The 18,751-nt window shown below is 53.4% G+C and overlaps 2 protein-coding genes across 14 annotated transcripts; one reads left to right on the top strand and one right to left on the bottom strand.

The window, feature by feature from the left end:
* Nucleotides 1-9,295: 9,295 nt before the first annotated feature.
* LOC128075395 (uncharacterized) lies at nt 9,296-11,640 on the bottom strand. Of its 12 annotated transcripts, none has more exons than XM_052672132.1 (7): nt 11,526-11,610; nt 11,347-11,364; nt 11,026-11,139; nt 10,893-10,910; nt 10,458-10,659; nt 9,818-10,050; nt 9,296-9,746 (listed from the first exon to the last, which is right to left on the bottom strand). In XM_052672132.1, the coding sequence occupies exons 2-7, from the start codon at nt 11,362-11,364 to the stop codon at nt 9,726-9,728; spliced, it is 606 nt and encodes a 201-aa protein (XP_052528092.1). In that variant the 5' UTR covers nt 11,526-11,610; the 3' UTR covers nt 9,296-9,725. The 12 variants fall into 12 exon arrangements, with proteins under 12 accessions (XP_052528092.1, XP_052528094.1, XP_052528087.1 ...); XM_052672134.1 differs by having other exon boundaries at nt 11,056-11,139; XM_052672127.1 differs by having other exon boundaries at nt 11,026-11,364; nt 11,526-11,640.
* A 14-nt stretch (nt 11,641-11,654) lies between these two features.
* Nucleotides 11,655-18,709, top strand: NR2E3 (nuclear receptor subfamily 2 group E member 3). Of its 2 annotated transcripts, XM_052672116.1 has the most exons (10): nt 11,655-12,840; nt 13,454-13,628; nt 14,398-14,575; nt 15,760-15,910; nt 16,335-16,438; nt 16,515-16,769; nt 16,838-17,019; nt 17,193-17,424; nt 17,493-17,598; nt 17,666-18,709. In XM_052672116.1, exons 3-10 carry the CDS (start codon nt 14,518-14,520, stop codon nt 17,796-17,798), a joined length of 1,221 nt encoding a protein of 406 aa, XP_052528076.1. In that variant the 5' UTR covers nt 11,655-12,840; nt 13,454-13,628; nt 14,398-14,517; the 3' UTR covers nt 17,799-18,709. The 2 variants fall into 2 exon arrangements, with proteins under 2 accessions (XP_052528076.1, XP_052528077.1); XM_052672117.1 differs by lacking the exons at nt 11,655-12,840; nt 13,454-13,628; nt 14,398-14,575; nt 16,335-16,438 and having other exon boundaries at nt 15,765-15,910.
* Nucleotides 18,710-18,751: the final 42 nt, after the last annotated feature.

Below are 18,751 nucleotides of genomic sequence, written 5' to 3'. Positions count from 1 at the left end.
CACGTGGCTCACCCCCCCCCCCCAACCCTCCTCCCCCCATAAAGAAAGGATGGAGGAGGAGGATTTCCTCTCCTGAAACACTGGGGTCTGCAGCCCTGCGGAGGGAGTTGAGGAGCTTAGGGGCAAAGCGTCGCCTGGGGGTCTTGTTATTCGGGGTGTGTGTCATTATTATTTAATCTGGGATGCCGTTGTTTGGGATATCAGCGTTTGGGATGTGGTTATTTGGGATGCTGTTGTTCAGGATGCTGTTATTCTTTTTATTCTTTTTATTCTTACCACCATCTCTATTATTGTAGGGGATATATACTGTATAATATATACTAAGATTATGATTCACTATTATTATCCCCTACTATTACTATCCCCGTCATTACTGCCATTACTAATAGCAGTAATATTATTACTAATATTACTTCCATTGTTGTTGTTATTCACAGATAGTAGCACTATTTGTGCATGAGCCTTATCACAGAATCGGGGAATCATTAAGTTTGGAAAAGACCTCTGAGAACATCTTGTCCAACTGTCCAAAATGGTTATAATTATTTAATAATAATGGTACATATAATAATCATGTGCAATGGTCACTGTGGGCTGGGATAGAGTGTAAATTGTCCACGGAGTTCATTTAGTCTATAACTGTGCGCTCTACCTGTCATAACAGTCCTTCGGCACAGGAGGAACAATTCACAGTTGGGTTACTGCATGCAGAAGCTAGTTCTGGTTCCATCAGTTTGTTCTTTAACCTGGGTACTTCTTACTGTAATACTGTTAGCAAGACATACAACAACCATGACAGTGGTGACATACAGTATTATGTAGCAATGCAACATGCTATTCAAGTTCTTGGCTGTTCTCATCCAGCATCGGATCACCGTGAGGTACACGACATCCCCATCCTTCCTCATTACCCACCACGTGCACCCAGGTCCCTGAGCAGAAGTAATCCCATGAATAGGCTTGCCTTTTCCTAAGGCAGGAGTAACCCAAACTGCCTTTGGGTACGTGTTCTTTATGTGCACCACCAGGACTTCATCCCCCTTTATGGTACACAAGAGGTTTGACTGGGCAGGACGAGCTTCTTTGGCAGATCCCTGAAAGTGGACTGATCAGAAGGCTTTTGCTAGATGCGTGTCTCAGTGTTTGCATGTCCCAGCACCCATTGCTCTCAGTGTAGTCTTGAACAGTCCACTGTACCATTTGATTTTGGTGGGTGTGCGTGGCAGGGGATGCGTTATACCCACTTAGTGCCACGCTCCTTGGCCCAAGTGTTTATAAGGTTGTTTTGGAAATGAATCCCTTTGTCTGACTCAATTCTTTCTGGGGCTCCATGTTGCCACAAGACTTGCTTTTCTAGACCAGAATAGTATTTTGGGCAGGAACATGGTGCACGGGATGCGTTTCCAGCCATCGGGTTGCTTCCACTGTTGTACGCACATGGCCTTTGCCATGGCAAATTATGTGGGAGTGTGATATAATCCACCAGCCAGGCCACCCATATTTATATTTCAGCCATCGTCCTACATACAAAGAGGCTTTATTTGCTTGTTTTGATTAATTACAACGCATATTTCACATTCATGGATAAACTGTGAAATAGCATCCGTGATCACATCCACCCCTCAATCGCAAAGCACATCTATGGGTTGCATCTCTTCCTTGGTGGCCTGGAGTGTCATGGGCCCACTGAGCTAGAAATAATTCACTCTTATGTAGCCAGATCAGATCTACCTGCCTCTGCTGAAGCTAAGAGAGGTACTCAGTGAGTTCTTGCCTCAGTCAGGCTTCCTACAGCTGTCGTGTCCCCGTCGTGTATGGCTGCAAGATTAGGAAACATGGGAAGACTACTGCTCACTTCTGCAGGGAGAAATGTAGTCATAGCTCAGTTAGAGTTGAAACTGGCCAATAGTGTGGGAAACAATAAAACCTTTTTTTTTAATATGTTAACAACAAAAGGAGAACCAGAGAGAACATTTGTTTGTTACTTGATGAGAATGGCTGCCTTACCAACAGGGACATGGACAAAGCAGACATATTTAATGCCTTCTTTGCCTCTGTCTTCCGCAGTGATGTTGGGCTCTGGCACCTCAGGTGCCTGGAGTTGAAGGACAGTGAGTGCACTAACAATCAGTTCCCAGCCAACCCTGAACTTGTTTGGGATTTCTTGCTCCACCTGGAAGTACAGAAGTCCATCAATCACCAACAGCCCGAGATTCTGCACCTGGGCAGTGGCAACAGTAGATACAACCTGGAGGTTGAGATGCTGAAGAGCAGCCCTGCTGAAAAAGATTTGGGGGTCTTGGTCAGCAGCAAGTTGAATATGAGTCAGAAGTGCTCATCAAGCTGCTTTCCACTATCTTTCACCAGGGTAAGATTAGGTTGGACATCAGGAAAAACTTCTTTACAGACAGGGTTGTGAAGCACTGGAATGGGCTCCTCAGGGAGGTGGTTGAATCACCATCCCTGGGTGTGTTTAAGAACCATTTGGATGTGGTGCTCAGGGATATGATTTTGTGGTGGGCTGTTAGAGTGAGGGTAGTATGGTTAGATTGCAGTTGGACTTGATGGTCTTTAAGGTCTTTTCGAACTTGAGCAATGCTATGACTCTATCAGCAGTCTTGATCAACAGGGGAGGTCTCAGAAGACAGGGGACGGCCTGCGTACATAAGTGTGACACTCATATGCAAGAGGGGTTGGAAAGAAGATTTGGGAATCTCCAGCCTGTCAGCCTGACCTTGGTGTGGGGAATGTCATGGAGCAGATCATCTTGAGAGTGGGACCAGACCCTAGGGGACAACCAAGGGATCAGGAATAGCAAGGGAGGTTGGCCAACATCATCTCCTTCTGTGAACAGTTGACCCGCCTCGTAGGTGAGGGAAAAGCTGTGAATGTAAGTGTACCCGAACTTCAGAAAAGCTTTAACTGTCTTCCACCGCACTTTCAAGACAAGGGACAGATGGATTTGAACTTGGCAAGGGATGTGAAAAATAACAAGAAGCAGTTCTTCAGGTACATAGGCAGGAGGAGACAGACAGAAGGAGTGTTCTCCCTCTGATAAATGAGAACGGAGAGCTGGCTTCCTCAGACACAGAAAAAGCTGCTGTGCTCTGTAAGTGCTTTTCCTCAATCTTCACTGGTGGCCAGGATCCTCCACACGTCTGCCAGGACCCTGAACATCTAAGTGTGGGTGAGAGGAGCAGATTCTGTCCCACTGTAACAGTGGAACAAGTCCGAGTCCTCCTCATGAATGTGAGTGTACATAAGTCTGCGAGGCCAGATGATATCCATCCTAGGGTTCTGAAAGAGATGGCTGATGTGTTTGCCGAGCCGCTCTCCATCATGTCTGAAAAATCATGGCTGTCTGGTGAAGTCCCTGGTGACTGGAAAAAGGAAAACATTATTCTCATTTTAAAAAAGGGAGAAAGAATGACCCAGGGAAGTACAGGCCAGTGAGCCTCACCTCTGTGCTTGGGAAGATCATGGAGCAGATCCTCCTGGTTACCATGTTAAGGCACATACAAGACAAAGAGGTGATCTGAGACAGTCAGCATGGCTTCAGCAAGGGCAGATATTGCCTGACCAATCTGGAGGCCTTCTGTGATGGCGTGATGGCTCCAGTGGATGGGGAAAGGCGGTGATGTCATCTACCTGGACTTCTGCAAGGCCTTTGACATGGTCCCTCACCACATCCTTCTCTCCAAATTGCAGAGGTGTGGATTTGAAGGATGGACTGTTGGATGGATTAGGAATAGGTTGGTTGGTCGCAGACAAAGGGTTCTGATCAATGGTTCTGTGTCAGAGTGGAGGCTGGTCACAAGCGGTGTCCCTCAGGGGTTGGTCTTCGGCTTGGTGCTCTTCAGCATCTTCATCAATGACAGACAATGGCATCGAGTGCAGCCTCAGCAAGTCTGCAGATGACACCAAGCTGAGCGGTGCAGTCGATACACCGGAAGGAAGGGAAGCCTCTAGAGGGACCTGGACAGGATGGAGAAGTGGACCCATGGGAACCTAATGAGGTTCAACAAGGCCAAGTGCAGGGGGCTGCATTGGATCAGGGCAATCCCAGGTATTTACACAGACTGGGGGAAGAGCTCCTTGAGAGCAGCCCTGTGGAGAAGCACACTGGGGTTCCTGGGAGATGAGAAGCCAAACATGAGGCAGCAGTGTGCACCTGCAGCCCGGAAGGGCAACTGTGTTCTGGGCTGCATTAAAATGAGCGGCCAGCAGGGACAAGGAGGTGATCGTCCCCCTCTGCTCGGCTCTTGTGAGGCCCCATCTGCAGCACTGCATCCAGGCCTGGGGCTCCCAGCACAAGAAAGATGCAGGGCTCTTTGGATGGGTCCAGAGGAGGGCCACTAAGATGATCAGAAGGCTTGTTTAGCTTGGAGAAGAGAAGGGTCCAGGAGACCTAATTGCAGCCTTCCAGTACTTGAAGGAGCGTATAAACAATGGCCAAGGTAAACTGTATGAGTTTCAATAGGGCCAAGTGTCAGCTCCTGCATTTTGGTCACAACAAGCCCAGGCAACCCTACAGGCTTAGGGGGAAGTGGCTGGAAAGCTGCCTGATGGAAAGGGACTTTGGGTACTGATGGACAGTCGGCTGAAGATGAGCCAGCAGTGTGCACAGATGGCCAAGAAGGCCAATGGCATCCTGGTTGTATCAGGAATGGTGTGGTGAGCAGGGCCAGGGAAGTCATCCTGCCCTGCACTGCACTGGTGAGGCTTCACCTCAACTATTGTGTTGTGTTTTGGGCACTTCAGTACAGAAAGGACGTGGAGGTGCTGGAGCAGGTCCAAAGAAGGACAACAAGGCTGGTGAAGGACTTGGAGAATATGGCCTGTGAGGAACTGGGAGTGTTTAGTTTGGGGAAGAGGAGGCTGAGGGGAGACCTGATTGCTCTCTTCCAATAGATGAAAGGATGATTGCAGCAGAGCGGGCTTGCTCTCTTCTCACAGGTGACAGGATGAGGGGAAATGTGCCAGGGTAAGATTGGGTTGGATATCAGGAGACACTTCTTTACAGAAAGGGTTGTAAAGTGCTAGAATGGGCTCCTCAGGGAGGCGGCTCAGTCACCATCCCTGGATGTGTTTAAAAACCATTTGGATGTGGTGCTCAGGGACGTGATTTAGCAGAGGGCTGTTAGGGTGTGTGACAAGGTTGTGGACAGACTTTATAGTCTTTAAGGTTTTTTCCCACCTGAGCAATTCTATAATTCTATGATTCTATGACTTCACCTGACCACCACAACTACTCAAATATCATTGAGAGTGGCTTGGCCTCTGTCCTCCTTTGGACTCGGCTGCTAGTGGTGTGGCTGAGCATCCTATTTCTGCAGCTGACTTCATGTCTCTTAGTTCATTTCTGTCCTCTTCCTCTTGGTGCTGCCATCTTCCCCAGACTGACCTCCTGTGAAATGATGCAGCCCAAGAAAGTAGAAAAAAAACACAATTAAATCTTTATTTCGTACGTGAAATGTGTCTTTGAAACTGTGAAGCATGAGGATGAAGGGAGGTGGCTGCAGCCACCTTGGGGACCCGACCCTTCCTGGGGACCCAGCGCTCCTTGGAGACTTCACGCGGTGGGGACAAGAGGCAGCAGGGATACTCACAGGCCACCATGACTTCCCATGCCCTCCAGCACTGCCACCTGCAGCAGAAAGAAGTCTGGGCCCACACCTCTCCCTGCTGGAGCGTGAAACAGCACAGCAGTGTGCCTACTGTGGTGACGATGGGGACTGTAAGCAGGCAGGGACCCCAGAGACAGGTGATGGGTGAGACCATGACCGAGCAGGTCATCCATACCAGGCTGGGGACGCGGTGTGTGCTGTCCCCTCTTGGAGCCTGCTGGAGCTTGGTTCTCAGCACCAAAACACACTTCTGTGGTGGAAATCTGGATGGGAGGGGTGGTGGCACAAGCTGTGGCTGGACGCGGTCACTCCCAGGGCTCTGTCCTGGCTCTGGTCCCATCTGACACAGACCTGTAAGATGGCGCGGGGTGCAAGGGGCCCACTGGGATCAGCTCCTTCTTCTGTACAGGATAACCAAGGAGTTGGGTCCTGTACCAAAATGTTATCTTCAGGAGGCATCAGGAATTTCCTGAACTCCTTGTGATGGTCCCAGCGAACATCTGGGAGGTTGCAGGCACCCATAAAGACAAGGGAATCTCCAGGTATTATTTGGGATATTATTTTTTATTGCGATTATGTGACACACTATTACATGGAATGCTATGGTTTGGATATAGATTGAGTAGTATAAGAAGGATTAAATTTTTCGTTATAATGACTTGAGATACCATTACCTTGGCTACTATTATTTGGCTATAGATATTAGCAGTACAAGAAGTTGCTGAATTGTTATACACAGATAAGCACTATTATTAACAAGTAATTCTATTTGCAAAATACTCCGAATGCATTGATTATTTGAAGAAGGCAAACACAGTAAGGCAGCAAGAAAGCAGCTTATTAGTATTTCTACCCCTGCGCAGGGGGTGCTGAGCTCCAACTGTGAAATGATTCAGCACAAAAAGATGGAAAGGAACGCCTACAGAATGGTCATCTTTTGAAGGAAGCAGACATGTGGAAAGACGAATGGTGGAGACAAAGCTCTGCCAGGGGTCTGTGCTGGCGAATGAGACTCTGGAATCCTCTCAGACGATCACGTTGCACTGTGCCTGGGAGAGTTGGGAGATAGCACCCAAAGCCTCCAAACCTTCTTGGTGAACACAATTGTTCTGGGGGACCTGAACAACTGCTGAGGATGCAGCCCTCCTTGGAAACCCAAACCTGGAGGGAGCTGAACCCTCACTGGGGAACCCAACCATTCTTGGGGACTGGACCATCAGTGGGGAAACAGCCCTCTTTTGGGAATGCAACTCTTCCAAGGATCCTGCTTGCCTTGTGGAACCCAGACCCCTTGGGGACCGAACCCTCCTGGGGGAACTCAACCCTCCCCAGGCATCCAGGTCCCCTGGTGACCCAACCCTCTTCTGGGAAGCCGGATCTTTTAGGGCCATAACCCTTCTTGGGGACTCAAGCACACAGGGCGCAGTGACACCAAATGTATTCACAGTCAAACTTTCAAGTTCCTCTTCATGGCTGTTCGTCTGCAGGAAAAGAATATGTTTTGTCCTGGGACTTGTGTGGCCCCATTGCAAATGCCCCAACCTGGCTCCATACTTACAGACTGAAAGCTGAAATGCCCCAGATCCAGCAGATAGAGAGCAAAGTTGATGCAGTTGTTCTTGAATAAGTTGTACATTGCTGTGCTGTTCATCAGCTCCCTGACTTTTCTGTTGAAGGTCTCAAGGTTGATCCCCTCCTTTTTCCTGAGAACCTTGCCTTTCCCCCTCTGCTGCCTCATAAGCCAGAATCCTTCCTTGCTTATTCGCCCTTCACTTGAATTTCCAGTATCTGAAAAGTGAAGAGTTGGCCATCACCCTGTTGCTCTGTGGGCTACCATGACATGAAGGCAGGGCACGTGCACTTACTCTGGAAGTGGATGACCTCCCCGTCCCCACAGTAGACAACCGCGTGCTTGAAGCTGAGCGAAGCATTGCTGGTGGACTGCATGTTGAAAAGCACCATGTCCCCAGCCTCAATGCTGTTCTCTGATACTTCCATAAGGATGTTCTTATAATTAGGAAGGAAATCTCGTAGGATGAAATCTCTTGTCTCTCTTGCTTTCTCCTTGGGAGAGAATGGTGAGAAGCAGCTTCAACACAGAAGCAGCCACATCACCCCAAAACTCTGGGGCAGCACACAGAGAGCTGGGGAGAACGGTGATTCAAAGCCATTCTACTCACTGAAGAACTGCTGCTTATGTTTGCCATCTGCAAGGAGAGAAAGGAAATGTCAGCACAAGCACAGCCATCTTACCTCACTGGAAGTCTCCTTGCCCCCTGCTCTCCTAATGCTGGTCCGTCCCCCGCGTGGGGCTGGCAGCGTCCTTACAGTGCTGTGCTGGTGGGCAGAGGTGTGGGCAGGCAGCGCGGTGCTGGGGCCGGCACACGCAGCGCTCTGCTCCGTGCAGACACGAGTGGTGAGCGGGACTCTGCTTCAAGTGAAACCAAAAGCAAAAGGAGGCAGGAAAATCCCCAGCGGCTTTCTTTTTCTGCTTCTCAGAGTGTTAGTTTTAATTTTCTCTGGTTAGTATCAGTGCTAACAAGTAGCTTTTCTCTGCAGATAACTCAGGGTGTTTCCATCTTTGGCAGATAACGGAAAATTGTGAGTTTTTGGCCGGGCACTGATTTCAAAGAATCAATCAGGCTTCAAAGCAGTGCAAACAGGAAGGCACAGCTGAACTGACTCTGTGCTATGGACAGGTCAGCTGGAGGTCAGGGAAGTGTTCTGCACTGGAGTGTGGTGCCACGGAACATGCTGCATGAGCAAAAGCAACAAGACTGGAGTTCAAGAAGTGTTTGAACAGTGCTGTCACGTGTGAGGTTTGATTTGGTGCGTTCCTGCGCAGAGCTGAGCGTTGGATTTGATGATCCCCAAGGATCCCTCCCAGCTCAGGACTTTCAAGATCAGGCTGGGGAGCTCTGAACACCTATTGAAGCTGTGAGTGTCACTGTTCATTGCACAGTGGTTGGACTGATGGCCTTCAGGAATCCCTTTTGTAGAGTCTGGCCCAAGGATAACCTCACAAAAAAGGGGAGAAGAAGAGTGGTTGGAAGCTGTGCAGAGGAAGAGGATTTGGGGTTGTTAGTCAACAGCCAGCCACATGAACATGAGCCAGCGGGGTGCCCAAGGGAGCAAGAAGGCCAATGGCATCCTGGTTTGTGTCAGGAGGTGATCATCCCTCTTAACTCAGCACTGGTGAGGCAGCATCTCCAGTGCCGTGTTCAGTGTCGGGTCCCTCACTGCAAACCAGACATTGAGGGTCTGCATGTCCAGAGAAGGGCAACGGAGCAGTGAAGGGTCTGGAGCACAAGTGTTATGGGGAGAGGCTGAGGAAGCTGGGATGGGTCAGTTGTGTTTCCTGTGGTTGACGCTCTGGGCTGGTGCCATGTGCAGCTGATGCATTCCATTCAGTTCTTCTTTGTACCAGGATCCGTTCAATTTTCTTACACATACATGAAGTTAGCTTATGTAAGTGTACATCTTTGGAATGAAAGGAGCATGCCTTTAACAGGAATGAGAACAGATTCATTGCATGAGAATTATTCTTTCTGTCATTGTTTTATAGATATTATTTAACACATGACAGCCGCTTTGTTCTGTTGAAGAAGGCTGTGTAGAGAGCACTGGTTGTGGTGGTGTACAGTAAGAACGGAAAGTGACAAGGCCCAATTTTTGCTAGATTTTAATAATTCTGCTAAATACTTTTTATAGTGTACGTGGATTTTCCAACTGGATGTGGGATACACATGGGTGATGAAAACATCTCTGATATTAGGGAATATATTTACCCTGTATGTAACCCTTATTGCCAGTAAGATACAGATATATACTCTGCATCTTGTGCTAAATAGTTTAATGGGATACAAAAAAAAACCCAAACAACAAACAACTACACAAACATTCAGCCAATTGTTTGGTGTCATTTCATTTTAATTTAACCCAAGAGAACTTCGACACCCCAATGACCCTCATCCATTTGGGTGGTGACAGCCCCACATTCTTATTCCCAAATCCTTTATCTTGTATCCTTCATCCCACAGGTAGCCCAGGAAGGGTGCTCCAGACCTATGTGCTCCCCAGGTCGCATCACCACCTCCTTCACTGCAGTGCTGGGAACGTCTAGGAGAAAAAACAGCTCTGGTCGAGGCGAGTATCATAATCCTCCCAAACCTGAGGGCAAAGACACTCACCATGTCCCCAGTGAGCTGGCCCAGCCCCAGCAGGGCAAGGGCGAAGTGGATGCAGTTACAGGTGACAGCATCATAGTCCAGCACCATGTCCATGGCTGCCCGGATCCGCCACTGCAGGGCAGCCGCATCCAGTCCCCCCTTCATCCGCAGCACCTTGGCGGGGCCTCGTGTCCTCAGGAGGTGGCTCTTACCGTGCTTGGCCACAATCCCTGTTGGGGATGTTCCTGAGGTGCCTGTGGTGTAGAGGAGATGGCCTTCAATGAAGGTTGAGGGTCAGAAGGAGGAGCTGGGTCCCCAAATAGGGTAGAGGTGTCCAAATAGGTTTGAAGTGCTCAAGGAGTGTTGGGGTCATCAAGAAGGTTAGGGAGTTGGAATCACCGGAAGTGTTGGGTCCCCAAATAGGGTTGAGGTGCCCAAAAAGAGTTGGGGTCATCCCTTGATGAGTTCCCAGTAACCTGGGGTATTTGTTTCCCGAATTGAGTTGAGATCCCCAAGGAAGATAGGTTATCAAGGAGGTTTGGGGGTGACCTGAGGTGTTGGATCCCCAAATAGGGTCAGGGTGCCCAAGGAGCGTTGTGGTCCCCAAGCATGAGCTGCTTTGCCTCATGTCCCCTGTGTGGAGTTTCCTCCCACTGCTCACCTTCCAGGTGGATGATCTCCCCATCACCGCAATAGACACCAGCGTGGGCACCCCACCAGCCGGGTCCCCTCGATGCCAGTGGGAAGAGGAAGAGGTCCCCAGGCTGGGGCTCAGCCGCCCCGTTGGGCACCACATCAAAGTGCCGACCCAGCAGCCCCTCACAGAGGAAGAATGCCGCTGTGCTTGCCGCTCCTGCCACTGCCTGGGGACACCACCACATGTCACCTCCAGCCAGGTGCCACCCCGCAGGTTTGTCCCTGTCCTGCAGAGGTTTGGATCTCCATGGACCAGGGAAGAGATGTGGGAGGTCATCTCCAGTCAACTCAGGTGGACAGCTTGAGTCCAGAGCAACCATGGGCACTGAGCAAAAGCAGGTTTGCCCTATAGGTGGTAGGATGGGTAGTGTGGGGTGCAGCTGTGGATGCTGGCACTTACCTGCTTGGAGCTGCTCACCTGGAAGGACAAACACCCATTGGTCACGCTGGTGGAACTGGGACCCACCTCACCCCAGGCCCCAGCTGCAGACAATTTTGGGGCAGCGTCACCAAGGTGTGTTCCTTGGTGTCACCTGCGCTGCCTTGATCTGTTCCATCCAAACCTGCCACATCCAGGAGCGCAGCCAGTACCGGAGCTGGAGGAATGGTGGGACCTTGTCCTGCAGGGTCAGCAGCAAGGAGCTCACCTGGGGGTCAGCAAAGCCAGAACCAGCCTGGTGGCACCCACGCCTGCTGTCACCCACCCTGGTGGCACGCACTTCACCCCCAACACCCTCTCCATTCACCCACGTCCCCTTTCCCTCACACTCAGCACAAACAATGCAAGTGCCACGACCCCAGGGTGGAAAAAGAGGAATGAGGTAGGATGGCCTCCCTGGTGGCTCCCCAGCTACCTGCTCCAGGAGGTCCATCTGGAAGGAAAGACATGGCATCCACAGAGCTGTGCCACCCTGGCTTGGGGATCTCGGTGTCCCCAAGTCCTTGGCAGGATCACATCACCAAACACCAAGCTGTGGCCTCAGTCACCACACTACCCCTGAGGACATGCCTGAGCACTCCTCTCCACCCTCACCTTAGAGACTCCTTCGATGTCCCCTTGCGTCTTCCCTTTGCACCCCAGGCTGCAGGACCCCAAGTCGCTGGCAGTGCCAGCACCCAGGAATGTGCCCAGACTGTCCTGACCAGCCCCACCGCTGCCACTGAGCCCGCCCTGTCCAGGTGACATGGGGCCCTCCCAGGGGGAACAGTCTCCACCTGCTGGGACATTTCCTCCAGTAATCCCTTGATGACAAAAAGGTTGTCACAAAGCGCACAATGGACCTGAGCCTGTGACCACCAGGATGGTGCCACCTCAGCTATCACAGGGCTGTGCCTCTGGAACGGCCACCGGGATGTCCCCGGGAAGATGCTTGCCCTTGGGGGTGGGTTTCATGGCCAGGTCAGCCCTGGAGCCCCATTAAAGTTTCATCTGGGGTCTGCAGAGGCTTTGGCAGGGCATGGAGCAGGTGACCTGGGAGCTGTCACCACCCTCTGCCCGCAGCCACTCGGCATCATTTGTCACAGCGGGAACACAAAGGGAAAAAGAGCTCTGGTAAAGGAGAGCTGATGACGGATGAAACCAGAGCCAGGCCCTGACATGGCTGAGCGCCAGTGGTGGTGTTAACCCATCGCAGTCACCTCTGGTGCCAGCAGGGGCTGCCTGAAGTCCCACATTGCTCTTGTTTCCTTCCAGAGCCTTGTATCTCCTGGTTGCTTTTGAACTCTCTTGATCCCCTTCACCAACTCCTGGTCCACATCATCCCATTGTGGTCCCCACCATCCTCTCATCATCCCTACCACCCCTATTGCACCTCACTGCTCCCTCCTGATCCTTGTTACCTTCCTAATTCCCATTGCATCCTCCTGGTCCCTGCTGTTACCTCCTGGTCCCCACCAATCTTTTTTGGGCTCCGTCATCTTCTCCTGGTCATTATCAGATCATCTCCCTATCCTATGGTCCCATTCCAGTCCCCATCAAACCTTTCTGGTCCCCATCACTCCCTCCTGATGCTTGTCCCCTGTTGGTCTCTGCCATCTTCTCCTGGTCCCCACAGCACCTTCCTGGTGCCTTCCACTCCCTCCTGGTCCCCAGTGGGACCTCCTGGGCTCCAACGTCTCCTCGTGATCCCCATTACGCTCTCCTGATCTTTGTTGTCATCTCCTAGTTGCCCCAACCAGTTCCCAAACTCCACCCTCCCCACCTGGTCCCCTCCTGGTCCCTACAACCTTCTTCTTGTCCCCAGCCATGCTGTCCCCTGACTGCAGCACATCCATTTGCTCCCCGTGGCTGGTGGGATTAGCAGCCAGAACCCAGCAATGGGTCTCAAGACAGCCAGCAGCATCTTGGGGTAATTAGTAAATTAGTAATTAAATGCTGGGAAGGAGGGAGGGAGCCGATCCCAAGGTTTTAGGCTGGGTAATCCCAAGCATCTGTCACAGAGCTGGGTCACGGGCTTTAACGTTTGCTCCTTCATATGGGGACCTCGGGGCTGAGCCCCTCAGCAGTGGCATTAAGTGCTGTCTGGTCCCCAGTGTGCTCGAGTGCCCCTTTGGGCTGCTGGCAGAGACGCAGCGTTGGGGGCACCTCTGGATGTTCCACTGGGGCCACGTGGCCGGGTGCAAGAGCAAAATGGGGTGGGAACAATATTTTTGTAATTATTGGATTTCCTCGGCGCAATGATTATTGGCTGGTGGCAGATGGCTGCTGGGGCTAATCCCCTTCCCAAATCCCAGCTCCAGAGCTGGCTTTTTACTGGCGGTGTGGAGGGAAACATGGCTGGGTGGCAAATTAGCCGAGTCAGTGCTCATCACCATCCCTGGGGGCCAAAAGCCACCGCGTCCCATTACTGTGGGGTATCCAGTGTCTGCCCCATGGGCAGTGGCCAAGGAGACCCGTGGGTATGCAGGGTACCCAGTTCCCACTGCATCAGCCCGGCACCTTTGTGGTGTTGCTTGTGGCAGGAACAAGATGGAGCCATGGACTGAGACGTGGGAATGAGATGCTGGGATGGAGGATGCTGCTGATGGGGTGGAAGGATGCTGCATTTCTGATGGGGTGATGGTGGCAGTGGGACGGAGGATGCTGCAGTTGAGATGGGGTGATGCTGCATGTAGAGGTGATGTAGTGAAGCTGCAGGTGGAAACAGAGATGGATGGAGCCTCATCCCCCATAACCCCTCGTGTCACCACCTCTGGTCCCCAGCAGAACCCTTGCGATAGATCCACCCCAACCTCAGCCTCAAGACTCCATCCCCCTCCCTGTCCCTGTCTCCACTGGCCTCACAGCCCACCCCGGATGGCCGCGGGGGGGTTTAGTGCCTAAAGCCCTCAAATCTCAAATTGTGCTGCCCTGTCACAGCGAGGGTTTAGCCTTCGTTGCGTAACCCTTGGGCCACCTGGCCCCATGCTGCTGCGTCAGCAGCCACGGCCCAAAGCCCCCAAAGGGACACTGAGGCTGCTGGCCCCAGGGGGACACACGATACCCCTGACCCAGCACTAATCCTCTTTGGGGGACCCCCATCAATTATCCCCCTCAATTGGAGCTTGTAATTAATTGCCTGGGGACAGGGAAGGGGGGCTTGTGCCATCCCCCACCCCGTAATTACCACTTTTCGTTATTCCTCTCTAAACTCCTTAACAAGGGGCTTATGTGCTTACAGGGCCTGGTGGGCACAGCACGGGGGGACACAGGGGTCACCCCTGCACCCCAACACTCCTCCGCAATCCCAGCCCTCCGCTTCTCAGGGCCAGCGTCTCTGTGACCCCCGTGTCCCCACTGCGGGTGGCTTTGGTGGCTTTGGTGGCTTTGGTGTCGCAGGGTTTAGGGTTACAGGGAGGCAGCCATGCCGGGGCTCAGCACCTTTTTAATTCTTCATCGCGTGGCTGATTGATCCCCCCCCGCACAGACACTAAAGATTAAGACGGTGACAAACAGGCGGCTGCTTACACAGCGCCCGCGCTAATCTGCCTTGAAGAGAGCACAGCCACAGCCCCATCCTGCAGAGCGGGGACAGGGACAGCCCAGCATGGCTGCGTCGCCGGAGGGGTCGGTGGTGAGCGCCGGGCTGGAGGACAGCCCCTCGGGTAAGAGCCACATCCTGCTGCACAGGTCTGTCCCCAGCGGGTCCTTCTGCGGGATGCTCAGGTCCCCACCGGTGTCCTTCTTCAGGAATCCGTGGGGTCCAAACGGGGTCCTTTGGGATGCTCGGGGTCTTCCATTGCGGTCCTTCTCTGGGATGCTCAGGGTCCTCCATCGTGGTCTTTCTCAGGAATTCTCAGGGTCCCCCATCGTGAGCTGTCTCCAAGATATTTGGATCCTTGTCACAGTTGTTTCCTAGTATGTTTGGGGTCCCTCATCACGGTTCTCCTCTAGAATATTTGGAGTCCCCATCATGGCTCTTCTCCAGGATACCTTGGGTCCCTACTACAGTCCTTCTCTAGGATGCTCTTAGTCACAGTCCTTCTCTGAGATCCTTGGGAATTCTCATTGTGGCTCTTTTCCAGGATGCATGGCTTCTCCATCATCATCTTCTTCCCCAGGATATTTGGGGTTGCCATTGTACACCTTCTCCAGGATGCTTAGTGTCCACCACCACCTTCCTTCTGCAGGATGCTTAGGGTCCCCTGTTGTCCTCATCCAAGACACACGGGTTTCCCAGCCATGACCCCTCCCCATGGTGCCCATGGTCCTCACTGCAGACCTTTTCCACCATGCCTGGGGACCCCCATCAGCATCCTTCTCCTGGCTACTTGGGGTCTCCAGCTCTGCTCCTTCTCCATGATGCCTACAGACCCTCTTCTAGATGTCTGTGGTCTCTGCTCTTCCCCCAGGGATGCCGTGGTCCCCTGCTGAGACTCTCCTCTCCTCAGGCCATGGTCACGATCACAGCCCCTATCTGGGGTAATGTGTCCCCAGCCATGGCCCTTCTCCAGGACACCTGTGGTCCCCACTTGTGACTCTTTGTCATGATGCATGCTGTCCCCCCACTGGGACACCCAGTGTCCCCAACCCCAGGAACACCATTTCAATCCCATTTAAAAGTCCCATGAGAGTTCATTCCATGGCATCCCTGGGGTGTGGGCTGATGCTGAACCCTGTGTGCACCTCTTGGACTCCTCATCCATGTCCCCTGGGATATCTGAGGTCCCCCTGGGCCGGACCCACGGAGGTGGCAGTGCCCATCATCTGAGTGAGGGCACTGATGGAGGGGGATGGGGACTCTGGGGTGTCTCTGCTCACCCTGTATGTTTCGGCTCTGCTCCCGCAGGACTGAGCCCAGCCCCTGGCAAGGCGCTGAGTCCCGTGCTGCTGTGCAAAGTGTGCGGGGACACCAGCAGTGGGAAGCACTATGGCATCTATGCCTGCAACGGCTGCAGCGGCTTCTTCAAGCGCAGCGTCCGCAGGAAGCTCATCTACAGGTGGGGATGGGGAATAGCCAGCTGGTGGGGACCCAGGGAATGGACACCGGGTGGGACAAAGGCTGTGGGTACATTCATGGCATTCAGTGGGGCAGGACACCCATCAAGGGAGGGTATTCACTGGGACGCAGCACCTGTATGGGACAAGGCACCTATAGGGGATGAGGGCACCCAGAGGGGATGTGCATCTGCAGGGGACAGAACATCCCTGGGGCAAACAAGGCATTTGTTGGGGCAGGACACTCATGTGACAACGGACCCATGGAGACAAGGCACCCATTAGGGACAGGATATTTACTGGGGCAGGGCACTCTCACCCAGCAGGGACAAAGCCTCCCTAGCACGGGGCATCCATGGGCCATGGGACACCCAGCGAAAGAGGGCCATCCCTGTGGGTGCAGCCAGGTACCACCTTTCCCTGCAGGTGCCAGGCAGGGACAGGGCTGTGCCCAGTGGACAAGGCACACCGCAACCAGTGCCAGGCATGCCGGCTCAAGAAGTGCCTGCAAGCTGGCATGAACAAGGATGGTGAGCAGGGCAGATGCGCTGGGGAGGGAGGTGGCAGAGTGCGTTGGCTACAGTTGATGTCACCTTGTCACCACAGCTGTGCAGAATGAACGCCAGCCCCGGAGCACAGCCCAGGTCCGGCTAGACAGCATTGAGCTGGATGCCGAGCTGCCTCCAGAGCACGTGGCTGCCACGCGTGATGTCCCCCCGGTTCCCTGCCCAGCCCCCCGTGGCCCCGGGGCTACTGCTGCCACTGCTGCCGTCCCCCGCACACCCACACCGCCCACCAACCACCGCTTCATGGCCAGCCTGATGACGGCCGAGACCTGTGCCAAGCTGGAGCCTGAAGATGGTGGGTGACCGCCGGCGGTGGGGAGGTATGGGGGGCAATGGGGTGATGTTGTGTCCCCATCCCTGCAGTTGATGAGACAGTAGATGTGACGGGTGGCGAGCCTGAGCGGGCGGGCGGTGAGTACCAGGTGGCCCCGTACCCAGCAGCTGGTCCCGAAAATGTCTACGAGACCTCGGCACGTCTCCTCTTCATGGCTGTCAAGTGGGCAAAGAACCTGCCTGTCTTCTCCAATCTGCCCTTCCGGGACCAGGTAGGGACCCCAAAAGCTTTAGATTGGGATGGGGTGGGGATGGGGACAGCCTCTCCGTGACCACAGAGTGAACCTTGGGGTGTCCCCAGGATGCCAATTTCTGGCCACGGGCTGAGCTGTGAGTGATGTTCCTCTGCCAGCCAGGTGGGCTGATGGGTTATGGCTGCCCCCAGGTGATCCTGCTGGAGGAGGCGTGGAGCGAGCTGTTCCTGCTCTGTGCCATCCAGTGGTCCATGCCCCTGGAGAGCTGCCCGCTGCTGGCCGTCCCCGAGCCGTCCCCCGGCAAGCTGCTGCCAGCTGCTGTGGACGTGCGGGCGCTGCAGGAGACCCTGGGGCGCTTCAAAGCATTGGCGGTCGATCCCACCGAATTTGCCTGCATGAAGGCCGTGGTGCTCTTCAAGCCAGGTGAGAGCGCACACCTGGGTCCTCCGCTGCCTGTCCCCGTGTCACCCCAACACCCGCTGTCCTGGCAGAGACCCGCGGCCTGAAGGACCCTGAGCAAGTGGAGAACCTGCAGGACCAGTCGCAGGTGATGCTGGGCCAGCACAACCGCTCCCACTACCCTGGGCAGCCCGTCAGGTACAGCCAGCCCCAACCCCGGAGGTGCCGTTGACAACGGGCTCTGTGACACCGCTCCATCCTCCAGGTTTGGGAAGCTGCTGCTGCTCCTGCCGGCACTGCGCTTCCTCTCCTCCGAGCGCGTCGAGCTGCTCTTCTTCCGCCGTACCATCGGCAACACCCCCATGGAGAAGCTGCTCTGCGACATGTTCAAGAACTGACCCTCCCTCTTGTCATCTGGCTGCTGCTTGGTTTCTTCTGGGATACCCCGGCTGTTTGTCCCTCTGTGCTGGCACTCTGTCACCCCCGGCTCTCCTCAGGGTGTGGATGTCCCCAGGCCAGCAGACAAGTCCTTGGGGTGCTCCCAAGTGGTGCAGGAGGCTGGGTGGCAGGGGGACATCTCCAGGGTGGCACCAGGAGGGCCTCACAGGATGGGCACCTCGATGGGTGCTGCTGTCCCCAACCCAACCCTGAGCACTGCCTGGACATGGTGTCAGCAGCACCCCAACCCAGGGACATGACATCAGCCTGGGGGTGGCACTGGTGGGGGACACGAGGGGACAGAGCTGTGTCATCCCATCCCAGGGGGCTTGCAGCCAGCCCCCTGTTTTGTACTCCGAATAAAGAGGGCTTTTGCAGACAGCCTCCTCGTGCCCTTCTCTCACATACTGGCACTGGGGACACTGGGGACATGGGGCCAGAATAGCCAGCTGAAAATCAGATCTCCAGCTCCAAAAAGAGAACCAAGAAGCAACAGCCACCTGCAGACCCAAAACCCAGAGGTGATATTATCCCCCTTGGTGGCGCGTCCCCAAGGCGCAACCCCCCAGGTGTCCCCACAGACATCACCCAGCGCTCCTCATTACAGCTCTTTAATAAGCAAGGGCTTCACTCGGCCGCTTCGTACAGCCACACGGAACACGCCGGAGAAATATTACACAGAATTGCACTTTATACAGAACAACGGCCTCGTTGCAGGAAGGAAGGGAGCAACATTAATTAACAAATTAATGAGAACGCGCAGACGCGACGCAACAGCTCGACGGCTGCCCGCGGCGCTGGGCAGAGATAAATCATTCTCCTTTATATAATTACACTTTTTTTTTTTTTTAAACTTTTTAAATTTTTTTTTTTTTAAACAGGTAAAATTCATAGAGGTGACACAGGATAATAT

The sequence above is a fragment of the Tympanuchus pallidicinctus genome, unplaced genomic scaffold (assembly GCF_026119805.1).
Source record: "Tympanuchus pallidicinctus isolate F22 unplaced genomic scaffold, pur_lepc_1.0 scaffold12, whole genome shotgun sequence".
In the NCBI taxonomy this organism is placed as follows: Eukaryota; Metazoa; Chordata; class Aves; order Galliformes; family Phasianidae; genus Tympanuchus; species Tympanuchus pallidicinctus.
The sequence above is the reverse complement of the archived record's forward strand: the minus strand, read 5'-3'. Positions and strand labels throughout refer to the sequence as shown.

What these genes read in the sequence shown, in the direction of transcription:
- LOC128075395 (XM_052672123.1), bottom strand. Translation starts at nt 11,380, where the DNA reads ATGTCTTTCCTTCCAGATGGACCTCCTGGAGCAG. An exon ending in AGATGGACCTCCTGGAGCAG is followed by an intron (nt 11,140 to 11,346) that starts GTAGCTGGGGAG and finishes GCTGACCCCCAG; the next exon opens with GTGAGCTCCTTGCTGCTGAC. An exon ending in GCCAGCTCACTGGGGACATG is followed by an intron (nt 9,747 to 9,817) that starts GTGAGTGTCTTT and finishes TTTTTCTCCTAG; the next exon opens with ACGTTCCCAGCACTGCAGTG.
- NR2E3 (XM_052672116.1), top strand. Translation starts at nt 14,518, where the DNA reads ATGGCTGCGTCGCCGGAGGGGTCGGTGGTGAGCGCCGGGCTGGAGGAC. An exon ending in AGCTGGCATGAACAAGGATG is followed by an intron (nt 16,439 to 16,514) that starts GTGAGCAGGGCA and finishes TTGTCACCACAG; the next exon opens with CTGTGCAGAATGAACGCCAG. An exon ending in ATCTGCCCTTCCGGGACCAG is followed by an intron (nt 17,020 to 17,192) that starts GTAGGGACCCCA and finishes GGCTGCCCCCAG; the next exon opens with GTGATCCTGCTGGAGGAGGC.